This window comes from Bos javanicus, chromosome X (genome assembly GCF_032452875.1).
Source record: "Bos javanicus breed banteng chromosome X, ARS-OSU_banteng_1.0, whole genome shotgun sequence".
In the NCBI taxonomy this organism is placed as follows: domain Eukaryota; kingdom Metazoa; phylum Chordata; class Mammalia; order Artiodactyla; family Bovidae; genus Bos; species Bos javanicus.
The window spans coordinates 33890873-33913637 of record NC_083897.1 but is presented as its reverse complement, the minus strand read 5'-3'; the positions used below and the strand labels follow the sequence as shown (position 1 = coordinate 33913637).

The 22765-nt window shown below is 45.6% G+C and overlaps 1 protein-coding gene across 4 annotated transcripts in view; it reads right to left on the bottom strand.

Moving 5' to 3' along the window:
• MAMLD1 (mastermind like domain containing 1) overlaps positions 1-22765 on the bottom strand; it is a 120058-nt gene that overhangs the window by 6166 nt on the left and 91127 nt on the right. For 2 of the 4 annotated variants that reach the window (XM_061408707.1, XM_061408708.1), the window contains one exon: positions 3402-3645. The exons of the other annotated variants lie outside the window; for them this stretch is intronic. In XM_061408707.1, the coding sequence (XP_061264691.1) occupies positions 3402-3645 (244 nt within the window). The remainder of the gene's footprint in view (positions 1-3401; positions 3646-22765) is intronic. 4 annotated transcript variants of the gene reach the window in all.

Genomic DNA, 22765 nt, shown 5'->3' with positions numbered 1-22765 from the left:
AGGGGGCAGTGGCAGGTGGGCCCTCCGGGAGCCTAGGTGTGCTTCCCCATGTTGTCCCTGGAAGGAAGGAAGGAACTTTCCCAACGAACGTGGGCCCAGCTCCTCCTTCCATCCGGCCAAGGGGCCACCCTCAGAGAGGCCTCAGCCAAGATGGTAATCCAGGAAGTCCTGGGACTGCTTTTCTAAGCTTCGTGCTAAGGCCAAGGAAGCTCTGGGGCTCACTTGAGGCATAGCACTCCATCCAAGTGTGCTAGGCATAGGTGGAAGAGACAGGCGCAAGGCTGGCACAAACCCCCCACTGCCTCCCAACACAGCAGAACCCAACACTCAGCTACCCAGGAGGCCAGGCTGCCCTGCGGGCCTCAGCCTTCAGCCACTGTGGGTGGGGGTCTCTTGTGAGCCCCCGAGCAAGCACCTGATACACCCTCTCTCCACTGCAGCCCACTCATGGTTTCATGACAGATTCAACCCCTTTGTAAAGCCCACAGACACGTTAACTGGATGGGGGATGGGACAGAGGCAGAGGGTTGGCAAGACCCCCATATGGATGCCCACACTGGTTTCCTGGGCTTCAGGTGGATTCAGCCTGAAATTACTTGGCCCATGATCCCCAGGAGGAGTGTGTTCTGACTGGGAAGGGCTTCAAAACGAATAGCTCTGACAGATGAGGGATGGAGGGAAGGGAGAGAAAGGGAGAGGGAGGGAGGGAAGGGACAAAGTGGGGGGTGGTGAAGGAGGGGTGAAAGAGGAGAAAAAAGGGCTGTGTGCAGGGGTTTCTTTTTCCAGCACTGGGGCACTCCTGCCTCCTCCCCAGCAGATGTGCCCCTGAGTGCCACGCACAGAGCAGCCTGCAGGTAGCAGAAAACACGCAGCTCTGTGTTAGAGGCTCAAAGGTTAAGGAGCTCCAGTGTGTGGGCTGCTTTGTTCAATACTCCACTACGAAAAGTACCTTCTTTGGTAGCTTTTGGAAGCCAAATTTGGAAACGGCTCACTGACTCTTCTGACTTTTCCTTTGGAATGACAGGAAGACAGCATTCTGCATGGAGATCTGAGTTCTAGGGGCTCCCACAACGGCCCTGGAGGGGGACTTCTCAGACCTGTGGGCCATGAAGATGCTTCCACTCAAAGCCCTGTTTGAAGGGCATGGATGCTCTCAGGCTGACACTGTCCTCAGGCATCCTTCAGACACAACACGGGCTGCCCACAGTGAATGCAGGCCCGCTTCACCATGTCCTAACTTTCCCTCCTAACTCTTGGAGCCTGTGACTCAGTTTCTCTGGAGTGCCTCCAGATAGGAGTGCTGAGGGAACCCCAGAAGCCAAGGCCAAGGCAGGCCATACCTGCTGTTTCTGAAGGCCTCAGCTCCGTGCCCTTCCCTGCCCAGTGGGGGGGATGGGGAGGGCAGCCTCACAGACTCTGGGGTCCCCAAAGCAAACTGCTGGATCCTGGGTGGGTAAAGAGGGTTTACCTGGCAGCCCAGTGAGGCCCCGTGCCAGTCAAACACGTCTTGTGGGTCTACCATGGGACCTAGTGGGTTTACCATGGGTGGGGCTCTGTCCCAGCCCTGGGGTGGTAATGTGTGTGTCTACTCTCAGGAAGCTCACCATGGAGGGAGAAACCGACAAATAAATCAATCAAAGGAAATCACAACCTCACAACCAAGTGAAGGGATGGGGAGGGGAGGCATGGCAGAAACCCGGGCTCAGGGCTTGGGGCCAGGGGGTCCATGGGAACATGCGGGTGCTAAGACAGGAGAAAGCTGAGGGTCTTTCTTTGCCCCTGGGGACCCCTGGAGCATGAGTCAGGGACCTCCCCTCAGTGATGACACTATCCTTGGGTTGGATCCAATCTGAAGCTGCCATTGGTAACTTCACAAAAATCACTGCTGTTGAAAATGACCGCCAGAGAGCTGGAGGTCGCCTTTTCTCCTCTCCACTTTCTGCTTTGCAGTTGACTTCTGACTCCAGGCACCTCTCCCGGAAGGGCCAGACTTCCATGCTGTGAGTGATCTGGCGGCAGAGGAAACAAATGTCTTTGCAGCTCGCCTCTCTTCTCCCCCAGAGGTGGGGGCCTGCGTCCTCCGTCTCACAGAAAGTCTGGCCTTCCTGAGTCTGGGCTGAGCTGTAGGTCCTGTCCCTCCAAGCCTTTCCCCCCACCCGGCCCCAAGGCAGGCCCAACTTCCATAGCTCAGTAGTGAGGATCTGAGGGCCAAGATTCTGCCTCACCCTCCACTGCTTTGAAGAGAGATAACATGCTGGGGAAAGGAGTTCTCAACATCAGCTCACTCGGATCTGTCATTCTTTGCCTTCTGGGGACATGGAACACCAGGGTGGAACTCAGACACATCCTGAGTGGACGATGTCCCCATTTTTTTTTTTGCTAGTTCTCTTTCTTTGGCAGTCTTGTGCTGGACAAGCTGAAGAGCACTGTGACTCTGACAGCACATAAGAGAAGGGTGAAAAAAAATAGAGACAGAGAAATCGATAGCCCTTGAATGGAAAGCACTGCTTGTTCCTGCGGGCCAAGGCCTGTGGGATGGGAGAACAAGGCCACGCAGATAGAAGCAGCATTTCCATTAGCAGCCAGAATCCCAGAGGTCATTTCAGCTGGATGAGCATCCTCTGATCACTCTTTCTCAGCAAATGCTCCTTTCTCTACTTTGCTTTGCAGAGAGGGCTGACGTCCTGCACAAACTGATACGTCATGCACCAGAACAACAAGTTCATGAGCCAAATAAAAGTCTCTGCAATGTCTGCTTGTACACCATCTTGCTGTCATGACCACTAAGGCAACTCCTTAGGATGAGTCAAGCCATTTCTTCCAGAATCTGGAGGACGATGCAAACTCACAGCCCTCTTGGCCAGGCCTGGCTTGGCTTTCTTCTGCCTGCCCTCCTCGAGTGGGGCCATCTGACTTCCCACTTCGTGAGGTGCACACGAATCCCAGGTAGGGTCAAAGAACACCTCGGGTTGTGAAGCCCACAGCAGATGGCTGGAGGAGAGGCAGCTCCCGAGTGCGTGCCAGCTATGGAGTAGGGGGGAAGATTTGTAGTTCCAAAGGCATAGGCCCTATCTACCTCCAGTTCACAGTCTGGTCACAGGGACAGACAGGCAGGGAAGGAACTGGGGTGTTGGATGGCCAACAGCAGGGAGGGAATAACTGTCCCCAGGGTGATGCCCACTTAGTTTCCCTCTTCTGGCTTGGGTGGTCTCTTTGCCAAAGACTGACTGGGATGCAGCAGAGAAAGCTCTGGACATCTCTCCTAGGTGCACAGAGCTTTACGGGCTGGGCTGTCACCTCCTCTGTTCCTCCAACAACACTGTGCAGCAGGTGGGCAGGCTGAGCAGGGGACTGTGTCCAGCTGACAGATGAGGAAAGCGAGGCTGGGGGGAGTGACTTACCAACAGTGTCGCAGCTAGGCAGTAGTGGAGCGGGCACCTGCCTCCAGGCCTTCGGATCCCAGCCGCCCCAGGGCGCTGCCTCTGAGGTGCTGTACGAGGAGGTGACTTGGGCCAGCTCATGAGCAAAGGAGCTGCTGGGCAGGAAGGACTCACTCCCCAGGGCCTGGCAGGACGGGGGCTGTCGCCCGAGGCTGACCTGGGGGGGCCTGGCTTCCCCAAGCTTGCAGGCTTTGTCTACATGAGTCTACAACAACCATTGAAGAGTCTGTCAGTGGCGTGGCCACGACTTGCCTCTGAGTACTCCTGTCACTGCCCTGACCGCCTAGACGTGGGTCATCTGGGGCTTTGATTAGACACACCAACTAGCCTGGGCCAACCAAACCCAGCAGCTCTGCGTTCTTAATTGTCTTGGGTCACAGACTCCTCTGAGAAGTCTCTTAAAAGCTATAGTCTCTCTCCACAGAAAAAGCATTTATGCTGGTGTCTCTCCCTTCCCAGCCCACCAACATTTTACATATAATTTCAGGGGTTTTCTGGACCACTTACTACCCATCCATGGGTCTCAGTTAAGGAGACTCTGCCTCCATCAGTCACTGTCTGGTTGGAAATGGGCATCAGGCTAGGTCAGATAACTGGTTCGTCAACAATGCCCAATCCCAATCCGTCCCCATGCTCTCCCCCCCAACAGAGCACACCATTCTACACTGGTCTGTAGGTACATGTGTGTACATGTGCTGAGTAATGTGCACACCCAGGCAGTCAGGCAGGAATCTCCCAACAGCCCTGAGCTGCAGCCATCAGGCACTTCACCCTGCCAGGGCCCCGAGGATTAGTGACTTTCATGTGGGTGGCACCTCATAATGTTTTAGAAGACAGGGATTTCATCTGAATTGAACATCTGACCCCATTCTTTCAGCCAAAGGCAATTAAAACCCTCACACTTGATATCCATGTTAGAGGAAGCCTCAAGACTCCACGGAGGTGCTGAGGGAACCCTGACCTCCTGTTGAACACCTGACCACGGGGTGCCCAAGATGAGCAGGGAGAGCCCGACCTGAGGAGAAGCTCTTTGTATGTAAAGCAACCTCTTCATTCGCATGCTTTTCATACCTGAGCTTCAAGTGATCACCCATGTGTTATCAAACATCCCAGTAGACAGGGAAATATTTATCTCCTGATCCTCAGCTAAAGAGATGGAGTCAATTCAGTAAACATGACTAAGCGCCTACAGTGGACAATTCTCTGGATGGATGACAAGACACTAGATATTTGGATGCCTCATTGAATTAATGGTAAAAACTGCTACCACTGAACTGATCAAGCATTTGCTATGTACAGGCACTAAGCCAAGTGCTTTTGATCCTTAGTCTCACTCAACCCTTGAAACAGCTGTATGTGAGGCAGGAACGATTACTGTCCTTATTTTACAATGAGGACACAGAGGCCCAGAGAGGTTAACAAAGTTGCCCAAAGTCACACAGCTAGTAAGTAGCAGAGAAGGATGCAAATGCAGGTTTGCCTGGTTCTCAAGTCTACATGGAGTTTGGCATGGTGAGTGTATGTGTGCATGCGATTAGCTTGTCATATGGAAAACAAGTCTGAAATGTAGGCAACTGTTCAAATGTGTCATTAAGAGAAGTACAGGCCAGGTTTTACAAGGGGGCCTCGGGGTAAAATTTTAAGAACAAATTTGGCTCAGATGGTAAAGAATCCACCTGCAATGTGGGAGACCTGGGTTTGATCCCTGGGTTGGGAAGATCTCCTGGAGGAGGGCATGGCAACTCACTCCAATATTCTTGCCTGGAGAATCCCGATGGCAGAGGAGACTGGTGGGCTACAGTCCACAGGGTCACAAAGAGTCAGAAATGACTGAGTGACTAAGCACACACACAAAGATGGGATTGAGAGTTTTAGAGATGACATTCCTCTCCCCAAAGAAATACAAAAGTAAAAAACCACATGGAATATGCTTAGCAACTGAACTCAGTACATGTGGGAGAGAAAATGCCTTTGCCATCCTGGTGATATACCCACCACGGAGGGCCCGGCACCCCTCCACTCAGGTGGGTGCATCAGTGCAGAGCCAATCTCACTGACCACCTGCAGCTTTGCTAAGTCAAGCTCCAATTTGTCCTTGAACCAAGGTCATCTGGGACATGAGCAGAAACATCACTCTCTACAATGGGCTATTCTTTATGCCTGCATACTGAGCACCTTGGTAATTTAAAACAATGTTTTATAGCCATGGAGGGGTTTTTGCAATCTTGATATACAACTATTCCTAGAGGTCTCATTCCTTGCCCACCAGATGACGACACAGTCGGAAAGCAATGAGCAGGGCTTATTTGTAGGGAACTGAAGCATTGTAAGCTTTTGCTCAGGAGTCCCTGGTAGCTTCATGTGACTGGTAGGATATTAGTGACAGGTCAAGAAGCAAGGCCCCTCATCAGCAGGAACATATGCTCCCAGTGCCTTGGTAGTTCATCAGGCAGAAAAAAACCTGCCGATGGCACATGGAAATTATGATCAGCAGAAGATGCCCCAGCAGTGTGGGAAGTTCTGTTTCAACAGCAGTTTGGAACAGGCCAGCAGCCACCCATTCATATGGAGCAGAATGGGAGCAGACACTTGGCAGACCAATGGGATCCTTGGTTAAAAAAAGAAAGATATAAACTAGAGATTCAGTCGAGACTCTGATTGACAAGGAGCTTTGTAGCTGATGTTCATGCATCTTCTCTGTTTTATTTACTTTGGCAAAGAAACCTCTGTCCCACACCCTGTTAGCAGGAGGCCCAGGTTCCAAAGAAAAGGTGGTAGGGATGTTTCAACTCCTAGAGATTTCCACACATAAGGTAAACCCATCTGTCTCTTAGGAATCACTGAAAATCTCAGAAAGCAGGTCAGTCCATAACTGGTAGACAATGATTGCTACCTCTTGGATTGGCTGGTTCCATGTGATTCCAAATTTCAGAGAATCAGACCCTGGGATGAATAGTGTCTGATGCTGGTGCCCAACTTCACAGAGCTCACACTCACCAGGCCTCCCATGCTACAGAACATGCTAGAGAACCTGCTGGAAAAAGGTTGTCTCTGGGCCTCTCCAATAGCTTGCAGATACTTACAGCCCCAAGCACATCCTGTAAGCTCTGTTATTAGGGTTATTTGTCCCTGGGCCTCCCTTCTTCTTGGCAGCCAGGTCTCCCGCCCCACTGTGTCCTGTACTCTAACCTCCAGTCATACCATCTCCTTGGAGCTCCCCAGACAGGCTGCCACGTGCGTTCAGCCCTCTGTGCTCATGGTCCTTAGGGGTCCTGCATGTCTTTGGAGATCCACCCTGAGAATTCTGTCTCTCCTTTGGAGAAGAAAATGGCAACCCACTCGTCCAATCTTGCCTGGAGAATCCCCATGGACAAGGAGCCTGGTGGGCTACAGTTCATGGGTTGCATAAAGTCAGACAGGACTGAGCAACTAACACTTTTTGGTCCAGCGCCTATGGCTGAACACCTCTGACTGACTGAACATCCTTGTTGTGCCAAGTCTTAATGAAAATTAAATCCCTCTGGTGCCCAGACAGTGCCTGACATAGGCAAAATGTTCAACAAATATTTGGAAAATCCAACCAACTTGACTCTGTTATGAGTTTGGCATGATGTCCCTGGCACTTGGGAAATGATAACCTAGTGAAGGCTGTGCTAGCTTCTTTTTGGGATGATCATTAATGATAAACTGAGCCTTGACTCTCATTTTAAGCACATCGACTCATCCCTTTTCAATGCTGTTGGGTTAATAAAACCCATCAGCAGAACAGAAAACATAATCACACACTGTGGAAATAACATCTGTTAACATATTTATTGGACTAACTGTGCATGTACACATGTATTTGAGGCTGTCCTCAGTTTACAAGACAAGGAAGTGGAGATAGGTTTACCCAGGACACACAACGACAAGGTGGGTACAGACCTGGATCTGATTTACAGAGTGACTAAAACCCAAGCATCTGCTGGGTTTGGGAGAACAGGGCTCCTTCTCTGCACGTGGAGAGAAGCAGCTGCGTGTCCTTCATCCACACTGAAGTAACTCCATGTTGTTGGCTATTCTGTGACCTCACCATAGTGCAAATAGGCCCTGGTGTGAGGAGCTCAGATTATGACTTTCCCCCACAGATACTCAGGATGCTCTGCAAGAAGCAGGTGACTGCTCTGGATTTATCAATTACTAACTGGGTTAGATCTTGGCCCAGTCTTTGCCATGGAGGTCTGAAGGAGGTGCATGTGCATTCGCAAGGTTATAGTTGTTCACTATAATTCCAGTGGCTTCTAGGAGCTTGTAGATTTCTAGACTTACTCATTCTGAAAGTTTAGGCAACAAATCCTGAACTCAATTTCTTCACTGACCATGTAACAGAGGTGAACAGAGACAGTTCCGGAGGTAATGGAGACTTTGTGCATGTGCTAGAGGCTCTCAGAGGTCAAGATGCCAGATAAGTCAACAGTGAGATGAATATGCTAAGGTACTAAATGCCATCCAGACAGCCCAAAGAGGGCAAGGCAGACCTGTGGAAGAAGCTGGATCTTTGAGCAAACTGGTGACTGTCCCTACATGTCAAAGAGAAGTGACAGAAGACAACTTTGTAAATATGAAGCAGTGCTTTGGGAAACCAGGAAAAGGTAATGTGAGTCAGACTTCTTGGCCTCTTACTTGCCATTACACTCTTGGCCAAATGCAAATGGGATTTCACTGTATTACAAGCATGCATCTATTGATAACACTACAAGAAGTTTTACAACTCTAGCCTGAGATTCTGTAAGGAATAGAATCCCAGAAGTTCAACAAGCAGCATGTCCCACAGAATGTTGAGATGGGACTCAGCCTTCCAGAAGGAAGAGAATGTGCTCTTCAATATGGTAGCCCCTGGCCACATGTACAAAAGCACTTCAAGTGTGTCAGGTGCAAACGAAGAACTGAATTCTTAATTGAATGTACCTTTAATTAATCAAAATTTAAAGATCCACATATGAATGCTGACAACAGTATGGAGAGTATAGCCCTTTGGCCTACTGGCTAAGAGTGCAGGCTCTGGAGAAAGAGGATCTGGCCTGGGCTTGACTCATGGATTGAACACTTCCTAGCTATGTAATTGTGGGGAGGCTGCTTAACCTTTCTGTGCCTTTATATTCTCATCTGTAAAGGGGAAGTCATAGACATGCATCATTCAGAGAGTGGTGGGGGTTACGAGACTTCATGGAGTTAACACACATGCAGTGTCTGCATGTTATATTCTCTGAATGTTAGTTAGTGATGATCTTAATTAACAATAACACTTCCACCATGTATCAAGCACTTTTACAATATTCCAGGCACTGTCCTGTGAGTTTTACATGGGCTAGCCTGGATTTGTGGGAGGAGGTGAACTCCAGGTCCTTCTATTCCACCATCTTGATCCACTCCTCCTAGAACCAAACATGCTCTAGGCGTGGTCTGATCAATAGCTCAGCAGAGCTGTTACTTTTCCTATCTTTTGGTAAAACAGACTAACAACAGTAATAAATTACAATGATGATAATATTAGAAAGATTTGTTGAGCACTGAATCTAAGGAACTGGGTTCAGCCCTTTCTTGGAGTCATTTCAATTAATTCTTAGAACAATCTGAAGAGGGAGGCACTGTTATGATCCCATGGTAAAGATGAGGAAACTGAGGCACAAAGAGGTTAAGCAACTAGCTTAATTGAGGTCACTCGTTAGTAAGTGCCATGGCCTGGCCTAGAACCCAGACCTGTCAAACTACAGAGGCTATACCCTGAGTTTTGCTTGCTCAAATTGCCCAACTGGAACTTTTCTTAATTCAATATACAAGCAGACCTGCAGGAAGAAGATTCTGGAGGGCTGCTATGGTTCCATAGCTGTGCAAGGGCCACTGGGTAGGCTGTTGTGCCACCTGGGTGTTCTTTTCTTTTTATAACAACTGTACCAAGAAATGAGAACTCCAGGTTGACAGATTTCTGTTTGGATACATGTGGTGCAGGGAGTGTGAAGTTCACTTGAGAGATTCTGCAAAAAACTCTAGGGTGGCACCTATCCTATCTATTTGCTGGATCTAGGATTGGCCTAAATGGACGGGGTTCAAAATCAAGTTCCCTTCCTTAGTCAATCAAGTATTCAGAAATTAACCAGTTAAGTTCAACTGGTAAACTGCTATTTTGCCTGTGTGTTACTCGCTCAGTTGTGTCCAACTCTTTGTGATCCCATGGACTGTAGCCTGCCAGACTCCTCTCTCCATGGAATTTTCCAGGCAAGAATAGTGGAGTGGGTTGCCACAACCTTTTCCAAGGGATCTTACTGACTTGGGATTGGACCCAGGTCTCCCGCATTCCAGGCAGGTTCTTGACCATTTAAGGCCTCCCTGATAGCTTAGTTGGTAAAGAATTTGCCTGCAATGCAGGAGACCCCAGTTCTATTCCTGGGTTGGGAAGATCCCCTGGAGAAAGGATAGACAACCTACTCCAGTATTCTTGGGCTTCCCTGGTGGCTCAGCTGGTAAAGAATCCACCTGTAGGAGACCTGGGTTGGGAAGATCCCCTGGAGAAGGGAAAGGCTACCCACTCCAGTATTCTGGCCTGGAGAATTCCATGAACTGTATAGTCCATGGGGTCGCAAAGAGTTGGACACGACTGAGTGACTTTCACTTTCTTTACCATTTGAGCTACGCAGGAAGCCCACTATTTTGCCTAAGAAAGAGAAATAACTCAAGAAGAGGAAAAGGTAAAGTCAATAATGTTTAAATCAATCAAGGAATGAAGGAATAAGCATCTCTACACCTTCCCTAAGATGGGGAAACAGTGGAAACTGTCAGACTTAATTTTTTTGGGCTCCAAAATCACTGCAGATGGTGATTGCAGCCATGAAATTAAAAGACGCTTACTCCTTGGAAGGAAAGTTATGACTAACCTAGATAGCATATTCAAAAGCAGAGACATTACTTTGCCAACAAAGGTCCGTCTAGTCAAGGCTATGGTTTTTCCTGTGGTCATGTATGGATGTGAGAGTTGGACTGTGAAGAAGGCTGAGTGCCGAAGAATTGATGCTTTTAAACTGTGGTGTTGGAGAAGACTCTTGAGAGTCCCTTGGACTGTGAGGAGATCCAACCTGTCCATTCTGAAGGAGATCAGCCCTGGGATTTCTTTGGAGGGAATGATGCTGAAGCTGAAACTCCAGTACTTTGGCCACCTCATGGGAAGAGTTGACTCATTGGAAAAGACTCTGATGCTGGGAGGGATTGGGGGCAGGAGGAGAAGGGGACGCCAAAGGATGAGATGGCTGGATGGCATCAGTGACTCAATGGACTTGAGTCTGAGTGAACTCCGGGAGTTTGTGATGGATAGGGAGGCCTGGCGTGCTGCGATTCATGGGGTCGCAAAGAGTCAGACGCGACTGAGCGACTGAACTGAACACCTCCCCTAATACACACAACATTAATTTCAATGAATAAGCCTGTGACCTATTAACTCCCTGGGGTAGAGAATGGGTACTCCTCTCTGTCTCCCACAGTGCCAGACACAGAGCAGGTCTACAATACACTCTGAAATTTAGGCTCACTGTTTTCTATGGGGCAGTTCTAAGAGATGACCAGAGCCATGCCCGGCAGCAGTAACAATGGGTAATGGAGGAGGAAGACTGTGTGTTTGTTTGGTCAGGTTATGTGGGCCAATGGAAGTCACACTAGGAGCAAAGTGAGGTCAACAGCACTGCTATGAGAAACATGAGGGACTGGGTCAAAGGGTACCAAAACTCTCCAGAGGGCAGAGCCTCTGCAAGCCAGGCTCTGACAGCTTCTGGAAGGTTCCTATTGTCTCATGATGATGAGGGTGATGATAACAGCTACCACGTATGAACAAAGGCAATGCACCAGGCACTGAGTGAAACTCTGTACAGTTTTTCTCTCACTTAATCCCCATGGCAACCCTGGACGATGGGTACCATTATTACGTTCATTTTCTAGTTGAGGAAAAGAAGGTTTAGAGAGCAGAGTAACTTGCTCAAAGTCCGAGTCAGAGCTGAAAGCTGAATCTGGCTCTGACCTGCTCCAAAATAAGAACTCTTAATTACAAATACTAAAGAATGCAATGTCCAAAGCATAACCCTTCTGCTTATGCACACCAAATCCTCCCCCCTGCCCTCCTTGGCTGCAGTGTCTCCTCATTGGCTACAGTAAGGTGTGTTGCCAGGCCATGGGGTTCCAAAGAAGCCCTCCAACTAACCACCATATTCAGGCAACTGAGGAAGGGAGAGGCAGGATATCCTCTGGAGCCTTCCGGATTGAGACAGCAGATCTAATGCATGCATCTAAATTCACTCCCTTGCGAAGCCCCACTAAAAGTGCCATGAGAATTTGGTTTGGTGTGGTTTTTAAAGATACAACCTGGCAAGAACAAGGTGAATGCTTCAGGAGACAGCAGCAGCAGCCTTTCCCAAGCTCTGAAGTAGCTAGACCAGGGTTAACTGACACCACAGACCCAGGGAAGCTGAATCACAGGCTGGCAGAGGGAAAGTGAAAAAGCAGCTTGGTCTAAATGGCAGGATGTTCAGCAGGCTCGGGAACAGGAGCCCCAGGTGGTCTCCAGCACTGGTGGGTGAAGTGGACACGTATGGCCAACACAATGGGGTAGATGCCTGGATGACTGCCCTGCCTCCACATCCCTGGGTATCTGCCTCTCCTCCACACTGGTGGAGGTTTGACTTGAATTGCTGAATTCCCTGCTCTGCCTTCCATATCCTGCTACTTGGATTAGCTGAAGACTCTCACTTCACCCCACAGAGGCATTATGTTGACCTCCACCTGGAAACTACAGTGCCTGGAGGTAGGCTGTGGCAAGCACAGCAAAGCAAGACAGCACCCCAACCCCTCAGGCTGTATTTCTTCTGCCTATCAGGGGTCCTGATGGCGGTGGGCTCTACCAACACTCAGATCCATTGTGCTATCAGTCACTGACTCCCCTAAGAGGGAAGCCTCTGTTGAATAGTGACACTAGGACCCTTTGTTGCCTATGCACCCAGACTGTGCTTGCCACTTGGTTCTTCAAAAAAACCTGATTGCTTGTTGAAGAATTCAGTAATACATAGTGAAACAAATAGAAAAGCAAGAGAACATTGGAAGCATGATAGTGAAGGGGCACACATGGGGTCTACTAGGGGGTTGACAAGGTTCCATTCCTCAGCCTAACCAGTGGTGACACAAGTTTTCACTTTGTTGTTGTTCTTCAGTCACTAAATAGTGTCAGATTCATGGCAACCCCGTGGACTGCAGCATGCCAGGCTTCCCTGTCCTTCACTATCTCCCAGAGCTAGCTCAAATTCATGTTTATTGAGTTGGTGATGCGATCTAACCATCTCATCCTTTGTCGTCCCCTTCTCCTCCTGCCCTCAATCTTTCCCAGCATCAGGGCCTCTTCCAGTGAGTTGGCTCTTAGCATCAGGTGGCCAAAGGATTGGAGCTTCAGCCTTCAGCATCAGTCTTTCCAATGAATACTCAGGGTTGATTTCCTTTAGGAATGACTGGTTTGATATCCTTACTGTCCAAGGGACTCTCAAGAGTCTTCTTCAGTGCCACTGTTTGAAAGCATCAATTCTTTGGCACTCAGATTTCTTTGTGGTCCAACTCTCACATATGTACATAACTTCTGGAAAAACCTAGCTTTGACCACACTTTTTCTTTCAACTGTTCATCTAGGCCTTGCACACTTTTCTGTATCTATGCCATATTTCACAATAAAAGGAAAAAGTTACATATGCAGCTTGATGCCAGTCATGTGAAATATATATATTTTGGCATAGAAAAAAAAATAATGAGCTACTGTATTCTAGCATGCTAGCAATGGTCATCCCTGGCTTATTTATAACTTTTATGTTTATGGTGTGTGTGTTAGTCGCTTAGTTGTGTCCAACTCTTTGCAACCCCATAGACTGTAGCCCACCAGGCTCCTCTGTCCATGGGATTCTCCTGGCAAGAATACTGGAGTAGGTTGATATTTCCTTCTCCAGGGGATCTTCCTGACTCAGGGATTGAACCCTGGTCTCCTGCATTGCAGGCAGATTCTTTACTGTCTGAGCTATAGGGAAGTCACTTTATATTTATTTTGCTATCTCATAGGGTTTGTGTTGTTGCTGCACGTTTCTGCATTTTCCAAGTTTACTACAAAGAGAATATATTATTCTTGTAATCAAAAGATCTTAAAACATATTGAAAAAAGACAAAGTTCCCATCAAAGATTTGTATGTATCATATAGATTTTAAAACAAACAACAAAAAACCCCTAGGACTCATGTAAGTAAAAAATATGGTGTTATGTCAAGGAAACAACTCAAGTTCTTGTAAAGGTATCATCATTTAGAGGTTAAAAAAGTTGCTTTGGAATTTAGGTCTTTTTTTTTCTGCTGTCAAACCCAGCTCCTTCCAGAGATGTTCCAGTCGCTGTTGAAGAGGACAGGGTCAATACTATAAGGACCCAGTTCAGCACACTTCGAGGGTAGCCTGGTGAATTCTTGCCAGGAATGCCAATCATCCCAGGGTTCATGATTTGGTCTCTGCCTTCTTTCCCCCAAGATTTTGACCATATAGATACACAAGTAGGTATTCCAATGACAAGTCAGCCTTCCTGCTGTCCCTATCACACAGCAACCTATCAGGTTTTCTTCTTTCCTACTGGCCTGGGAGGGGGCATCCTTCTCTGCTTTCCTTTAACTGAAGGCCTCACCTTCTGTTTTCTTCTGACCTATTCTGTCTCCTTGCAGCTACCTCTGGGAATCAAAAAGGTAAGCACAAGCATAATCTACTACTATGCCTGGACAGACAGATATCCTTTTTAGGGGGCTGCCCTGGGTCTTCACTTCTGTGTGGGCTCTTCAGTTATGACTCGAGGGCTTAGTTGCCTGGAGGCATGTGGGATCCTAGTTCCCTGACCAGGGATGGAATCTGCATCTCCTGTATCCCAAGGTGGATTCTTAACCACTGGACCACCAGGGAAGTCCCCAGATATCCTTTTTGATGTGTGCTCATAGAAGGAGAATGGATTCATTGGTGACATCAAATATAAGCACAGTCTTTAAAGTCAACATCTGCAGGGTGTATTTCTAGTCAAGTTTGTATACTTCATCTATAATAAATGATCTGCCTTCTCTAAATAAAGAAATTGTGGGTTTGGTTTAATTTCATTATAAATTTATATTCAATAATAGAGAATTAGAACATTGGGGATAAAGAATATACAAAGTTTGCATTTCATTCCCTGATTTGGAGCCACCTGCTTGCTTCACAATACAGAGTTCATGAGCACAGAGTCTGAGCTAGGAGTCAAGAGACTAAGGTATTCCTCGGGGCCAGACATCCCAAGGTCTCACTAGATTTACATACCACAGCAGAGGGAAAATGTGGGGCTTCACTCAGACTGGCTCTTTAGGCCCTGCTGGGTGGGGTGTGCTGTGAGCTGCAGGGGCTTCCACTGCCTTCCCCCAAATGCTTATCTCCAAACTCTGGGCATGGGAAAATGGGGAGGTGGGCTGCTGTCTGGAGACAGGAGGCCCAGGGTGCCTGGGAAGGAGATACCTAGTTCCAAGGTACCAGGTTTCCCAGAGTGCAGGTAGGAGGAGTGTGAAAGCTTTGGCTGCAGTTGCCAGGGACGCTGAGGCCTCTCTATCAGTGTGTTTGTTTCATGTCAGAATGAGAAGGGACTGTGGGACTCATCTACACCAGAGGTTCTCAAAGTGGGGGTGCTTGGGCCAGCAGCAGCAGCCTCTGGCAACCTGATAGAAATGTATACCTCTGGGTCCCGCTCAGACCTAACAAATCAGAGCCCAGGACTTTGTACTATCACAAACCCTTCAGGACACTCAAGAAAGAACTACTGCTTCAATCCAACCCTCTCAGCATACAGAAGAGGAGACTGAGGGCCAGAGAAACAAGGATCCCTTGAGCCGAGGTCCAGCCTTGCTAACTCTATCCAGCGTGATGTGACGTGGATGCTGGGCCAGTGACTCCCATGTGCTGCTTTCCAACTCCCCCTTTTCACACGGGAACTGTTTTTTTTACCCCTTTACTATACCTCTGCTTTTTCTTTGCCAAAGTGAGTGTTATGGCCAGGGTTCCCGGGAACACAAGAAGCTACACTCTGACCAAACTGAATCCCTTTGGGGAGGAAGAACATAGATTTTCAGGAGGACAGAGCATTTCAGGAGGCACATGCAAGGGAAGGAGGGAGGGTATAAATATAGTGACTTGGCCAGCACCTAGTCCTCCTATTCTCTGCAGTTTCCCTTCAGGCAGCCTCACTTGCCCTACATTGAACAAGTGCTTTGGGAATATGGCTCTGCCCAGGGTTGGAGAGCCATTGAGAGCCACTTACACAAAGCAGCATAGTGGATATGGGACCAACACAGGCCACTGTGCCTGACTGTACCAAGGGCTTTCTGGGAAAGATGCTTCTGTGCTCTTCTGACAAAGCTTCTAGAAGCAACTCTCTCTTATGCTCCCCTGGAAGAGGGCAGGAGGGAGGGTGTAGCTCCTGGACTTGCTGAGGGCTACCCGTGTGCCCACAAGGGGGAGCTGGCCTCAGGATGAAGCCAATGCTCCAGAAGGCCAGAGAGGCAGGAGGCAGAAAACTGCATCTCTGGGGACACTACTGAAGTCTGCCCAAGTGCTGGACGTGCACTTATAGGACTCAGTCAGTTCCCCTTTATCATTTCCTGTGACTTGCGACTCAGTATATCCTAAGCACTAGCTTGGCCCCTCTGCCCTTTATGAGGTTTGCATTACACCCTGGGGGACAGCTTATCTCTAGCAACAAAGCCTGGGGCCTGTGGAACCCGACTCAGCCTTGTGTCATCTTTCTTTATCCACAGACTAGTTTATCTAAAGAAAATTCCAGCATCCCTCGGCTGTCTGTACAACATGATCCAGCAAACACACTGAATGCGGATGCCAAAATTGCTTCACTCACATCTCAAGTGTGGTACTCAAGCTTTTAAATACTTTATTTTGCATTAGTTGCATGTGATCCACATTTTAGTAGCAATAATCTATCTTAAACAGCATTAAGAATTCCTGGATCAAAATCAATTCTGATGCAAACTCAAATATGTATTGTACATTGTGGGTTTCTGTGATGAAAATATTTGACAATCCAAACTGGAATTCATCTATAGTAAATAACCAGTGCTACCTCCTAAAAGCAATTATCGGCACTGAACTCCTAAATTTTTAAATCCCTTAAAAAGTCCAAGAACATACCAGAAAGTCGAACTTTGATTTCAGAGGTAATAGCCATACACAAAAAAATTAAAAGCCTGTAAGAGGTGTTGTTGACTTGGATGCTGATGGCTCTAGGAGGAGGGTTCATTCTCTTTCTCAATCCCTGGTCCAATACGATTGGTGGGGTAACTATAGAGCTCGGAAGAGTGATACTGACCATTGGTGGCAGAGGAAAGAGCCAGGCAGAGCAGATCTGTAAGATGCTGGATCTCTATGAGTTCTGAGGGAATTGACAGGGTCAAGGCCATTGCCAGAGGCTGCCCTTTTCCACCTCATTCTGCTCCTCTGATCTGTACCAATCTCAAACTCTAACAGCTAAATACAGCAAGAGTGGGGATCAGGAGATCTTTCTGGAGGGTGACAGGAAGGAATCTCTGTGATGTAATTATTCTACTAAGAAAGACACTTCCAAATAAAAAGTGAATCAAGAAAATAAAAGAAGCTAACAATATAGCTGTCAAATGACAAAAAGAAATCAAAATGAAAGTCCACTAAGATCATTTCCACAACGGATATAATAGCCACCCTAATGGGTGTCAGGATTTTGTTTTTTGACAACATGAAACTAGAAAGTGGTATTTGAGAGCTTTGCCTGTTAGCATTTTTGAGCACTCAGCTTTGAAAGTGTTGCCTGGTAGAGGGAAATGTCATGGAGTTGCCCCTACTTATTCCTACTCAAGGAGGGTTGGGGGCCTCCCACACCTTTCAAAGCCTTGTCACATGGAAATAAATGATCAGTACTCAAAATGGCAAATAAGGAGTATTCTCCATTCAATTACTGGCCTTCTGAATTGGCTGGCTTGGCAAATAGTCTTCATATGCTACCCAGATATGGACCTGTACAGAACTCTGGGTCCACCACAACTCTGCTCAATTCCTCTGCTCAAAACTGGCCAAATATGGTAGCATGTGACAGGAACAAAAGGTCAGACAGAACCTGCATGCTTAGCTTCAACTCCAAAGCTCCCCAAAGCAAAGCAAGAGTTGGAGTAATTTCTGATGTAGGGTTATGCATCTCTCAGGCCTTTGTGTGCATCTCTTGGGCTGCCCACTTCCCTTTTTCCTGTGCATCTAGCATTCCATCACTGAGTCAAGGTCTATCAGCTGTGTGTGAGCCATGGTTCAATTTCTAACCTAACATGAAACTCAGTTAACATTGGGAGAAGGACCAAAGGATGGAAGAAATGGAGAAATGCCACCCTCTGTCTTAGAAGCTGTTATTCCATTGGGAGTCAGGAGCCCAGGCCATGCACGTGGGCCTGAGGTGGAGATGTGATCTCTTTAGACCTTTACATTGCTTTTAGCTTTCAACAACCTCACTGCTTTGGAAGGGAGGGGCTAACAAGGTAAGCCCACATTCAACAACAAAGCAGTGCTTGTCATTGTGGGCATAATTCACAAGATCAAATCAAAACCTAAACTTTTCTGACTGACTCTTTTGGAAGCAGCAGAAACTCTTTCTCTGGGGCTGGGGTGGGGCAGGGGCAGGCTGGGTTCTCTGCAGGCAGTGTTCCACCATCTGGTGCCCCCTTCACACTCTAAGCTGCCAGGCTGGAGCATACACACAATGTCACTTTGCCCCGTGGGCCCAGGTTGTGGGATTTGACAACTCCCAAAGGACAGAAGAGGTTCAAAGTACAAACAGACTCAGGAGAGGTTTCCATAAAGCTGGGGTGATGGAAACAGCTATTAATGGCTGTGGGACCATTAATGGATTTGAGAGAGGGAAGCTGGGGAGGGCACAGGAAGGAGGGACAGTGATGCAGCAGAGCCCCTTAGGCACATCCTTTGCTCACCCACTGGGTCACACCTCTGACCCACAATGCTCCTCTGGCACCATCCTGCCCTCAGTGACAATGCTGGCTATAGGCATTAGGGCCACAGCTGAATGGGGCAAATCCATTGTGACTTGCCATCTGCCCTAGACAGTTTTTCTATTTTGCAAACTTTTCATTTGTGGTCATAACAGTAGCTGAGTGCTTCACTTTCAAATCTGTTTTAGGTGTGGAAGTGGACAGCCTCTCTGTGAGGTGGTCTATATTTTGGGTTTGTATTAATAGATATTCATAAGGAGTTACAGTTTAAAGGAAGACAACCCAATGATTTCTTTCTGTCCTCTTTATGACTCTTTGAAAACTGAAATCAGATTCCTTTCCTTGCTCTACAGTGACAAATTCACAGGTATTTCAATGAAATTTAGTATTAAAAAATTATATACTTCACTTTTAAAACACCTCATTTGGGGCATTCTGACTTCAGTTGAGTTCACTGTTTTTCAGGTATGTTAAAAGAAAACGAACAAACAAAAATCCAAACAGCAACTCACAGGAGGTTTATGAAAACGGTTGCCTTTCTAGCTTTCATGAGTCAATTGTTAAGCAATTAAAAATTAAGGCTATTGATCACCATAAAAGAGGCATCAGAACTGGGGGGGGGCGCTTTTTGCATTCCTGTAAATTCTGGTGTTGACCTCACTGAGTAATGATTACTCCAGGGGCAAAATGTAATGATGCCTCATTGCAACGTGACATCTCACTCATTCTCCAGGTTCCCACAGAAAAGAAGCTTGATGTTTAAAAGGTTAGCATTTGATAGGCAGCACATTTAAAACTTCTGCTTTTGGCAATGGGATCATACTTATCAATAATTACCTTAAATGTAAATGGGTTGAATGCCCCAACCAAAAGACAAAGACTGGATGAATGGATACAAAAACAAGACCCCTATATATGCTGTCTACAAGAGACCCACCTCAAACCAAAGGACACATACAGACTTAAAAGATATTTCATACAAATGGAAACCAAAAGAAAGCAGGAGTAGCAATACTCATATCACCTAAAATAGACTTTGAAATAAAGGCCATAAAAAAAGGCAAAGAAGGACACTACATAATGATCAAAGGATCAATCCAAGAAGATGTTAACAGTTATAATATATATGCACCCAACATAGGAGCACAGCAATATGTAAGGCAAATGCTAACAAGTATGAAAGGGGAAATTACCAGTAACACACTAATAGTGGGAGACTTTAATACCCAACTCACACCTATGGATAGATCAACTAAACAGAAAATTAGCAAGGAAACACAAACTTTAAATGATACAATGGACCAGTTATACCTAATTGATATCTATAGGGCATTTCGCTCCAAAACAATGAATTTCACCTTTTTCTCAAGTGCACATGGAACCTTCTCCAGGATAGATCACATCCTGGGCCATATAATCTAGCCTTGGTAAATTCAGAAAACTTGAAATCATTCCAAGCGTCTTTTCTGATCACAATGCGGTAAGATTAGACGTCAACTACAGGAGAAAAAACTATTAAAAATACAAACATGGAGGCTAAACAACATGCTTCTGAATAACCAACAAATCACAGAAGAAATAAAAAAAGAAATCAAAATACGCATAGAAACAAATGAAAATGAAAACACAACAACCTAAACCTATAGGATTCAGTAAAAGCAGTGCTAAGGGGAAGGTTCATAGCAATACAAACTTACCTCAAGAAACAAGGGAAAAATCAAATAAATAACCTAACTTTATACCTAAAGCAACTAGAAAAAGAAGAAATGAAGAACCCGAGGGTTAGTAGAAGGAAAGAACTCTAAAAAATTAGGGCAGAAATAAATGAAAAAGAAACAAAGGAGACCATAGCAAAAATCAACAAAGCCAAAAGCTGGTACTTTGGGAAGATAAATAAAATAGACAATCCAGTAGCCAGACTCATCAAGAAAAAAAGGGAGAAGAATCAAATTGACAAAATTAGAAATTAAAATGGAGAAATCACAACACACAACACAGAAATACAAAGGATCATAAAAGACTACTATCAGCAACTGTATGACAATAAAGTGGACAACTTGGAAGAAATGGACGAGTTCTTAGAGAAGTACAACTTTTCAAAACTGAACCAGGAAGAAATAAAAAGTCTTAACAGACGCCATCACAAGCATGGAAATTGAAACTGTAATCAGAAATCTTCCAGCAAACAAAAGCCCAGGACCAGACAGCTTCACAGGTAAATTCTACCAAAAATTTAGAGAAGAGCTAATACCTATCCTACTCAAACTCTTCTAGAAAATTGCAGAGGAAGGTAAACTGCCAAACTCATTCTATGAGGCCACCATCACCCTAATACCAAAACCAGACAAAGATGCCACAAAAAAAGAAAATTATAGGCCAATATTACTGATGAACATAGATGCAAAAATCCTCAACAATATTCTAGCAAACAGCATCCAACAACATATTAAAAAGATCATACATCATAACCAAGTGGACTTTATCCCAGGGATGCAAAGATTCTTCAATATTCAAAGTCAATCAATGTAATACATCACATTAACAAATTGAAAGATAAAAGCCATATGATTATCTCAATAGATGCAGAGAAAGCCTTTGACAAAATTCAACATCCATTTATGATAAAAACCCTCCAGAAAGCAGGTATAGAAGGAACATACCTCAACATAATAAAAGCCATATATGATAAACCCACAGCAAACATTATCCTCAATGGAGAAAAATTGAAAGCATTTCCCCTAAAGTCAGGAACAAGACAAGGGTGCCCACACTATCCACTACTATTCAACATAGTTTTGGAAGTTTTGGCCACAGCAATCAGAGCAGAAAAAGAAATAAAAGGAATCCAAATTGGAAAAGAAGTAAAACTCTCACTGTTTGCAGATGACATGATCCTCTACATAGAAAACCCTAAAGACTCCACCAGAAAATTACTAGAGCTAATCAATAAATATAGTAAAGTTGCAGGATATAAAATCAACACACAGAAATCCCTTGCATTCCTATACACTAACACTGAGAAAACAGAAAGAGAAATTAAGGAAACAATTCCTTTCACCATTGAAATGAGAAGTATAAAATACCTAGGAATAAATCTACCTAAAGAAACAAAAGACCTATATATATAGAAAACTATAAAACACTGATGAAAGAAATCAAAGATGACACAAACAGATGGAGAAATATACCATGTTCATGGATTAGAAGAATAAATATAGTGAAAATGAGTATACTACCGAAAGCAATCTATAGGTTCAATGCAGTCCCTATCAAGCTACCAACCGTATTTTTCACAGAACTAGAACAAATAATTTCACAATTTGTATGGAAATACAAAAAAACCTCGAGTAGCCAAAGCAATCTTGAGAAAGAAGAATGGAACTTGAAGAATCAACCTGCCTGACTTCAGACTATATTACAAAGCTTCAGTCATCAAGGCAATATGGTACTGGCACAAAGACAGAAGTATAGATCAATGTAAGAAAAATAGAAACCCCAGAGATAAATCCACGCACCTATGGACACTTTATCTTCAACAAAGGAGACAAGAATATACAATGGAGAAAAGACAATCTCTTTAACAAGTGGTGCTGGGAAAACTGGTCAACCACTCGTACAAGAATGAAACTAGAACACTTTCTAACACCATACACAAAAATAAACTCAAAATGGATTAAAGATCTAAATGTAAGACCAGAAACTATAAAACTCCTAGAGGAAAACATAGGCAAAACACTCTCTGACATAAATCATAGCAGGATCCTCTATGACCCACCTCCCAGAATATTGGAAATAAAAGCAAAAATAAACAAATGAGAACTAATTAAACTTAAAAGCTTTTGCATAACAAAAGGAACTATAAGCAAGGTGAAAAGACAGCCTTCAGAATGGGAGAAAATAATAGCAAATGAAGCAAATGATAAAGAATTAATCTCAAAAATATACAAACAGCTCATTCAGCTCAATTCCAGAAAAATAAATGACCCAATCAAAAAATGGGCCAAAGAACTAAACAGACATTTCTCCAAAGAAGACATACAGATGGGTAACACATGAAAAGATGCTTAACATCACTCATTATCAGAGAAATGCAAATCAAAACCACAATGAGGTACCATTTCACGCCAGTCAGAATGGCTAATATCAAAAAGTCTATAAAAAATAAATGCTGGAAGGGTGCAGAGAAAAGGAAACCTTCTTACACTGTTGGTGGGAATGCAAACTAGTATAGCCACTATGGAGAACAGT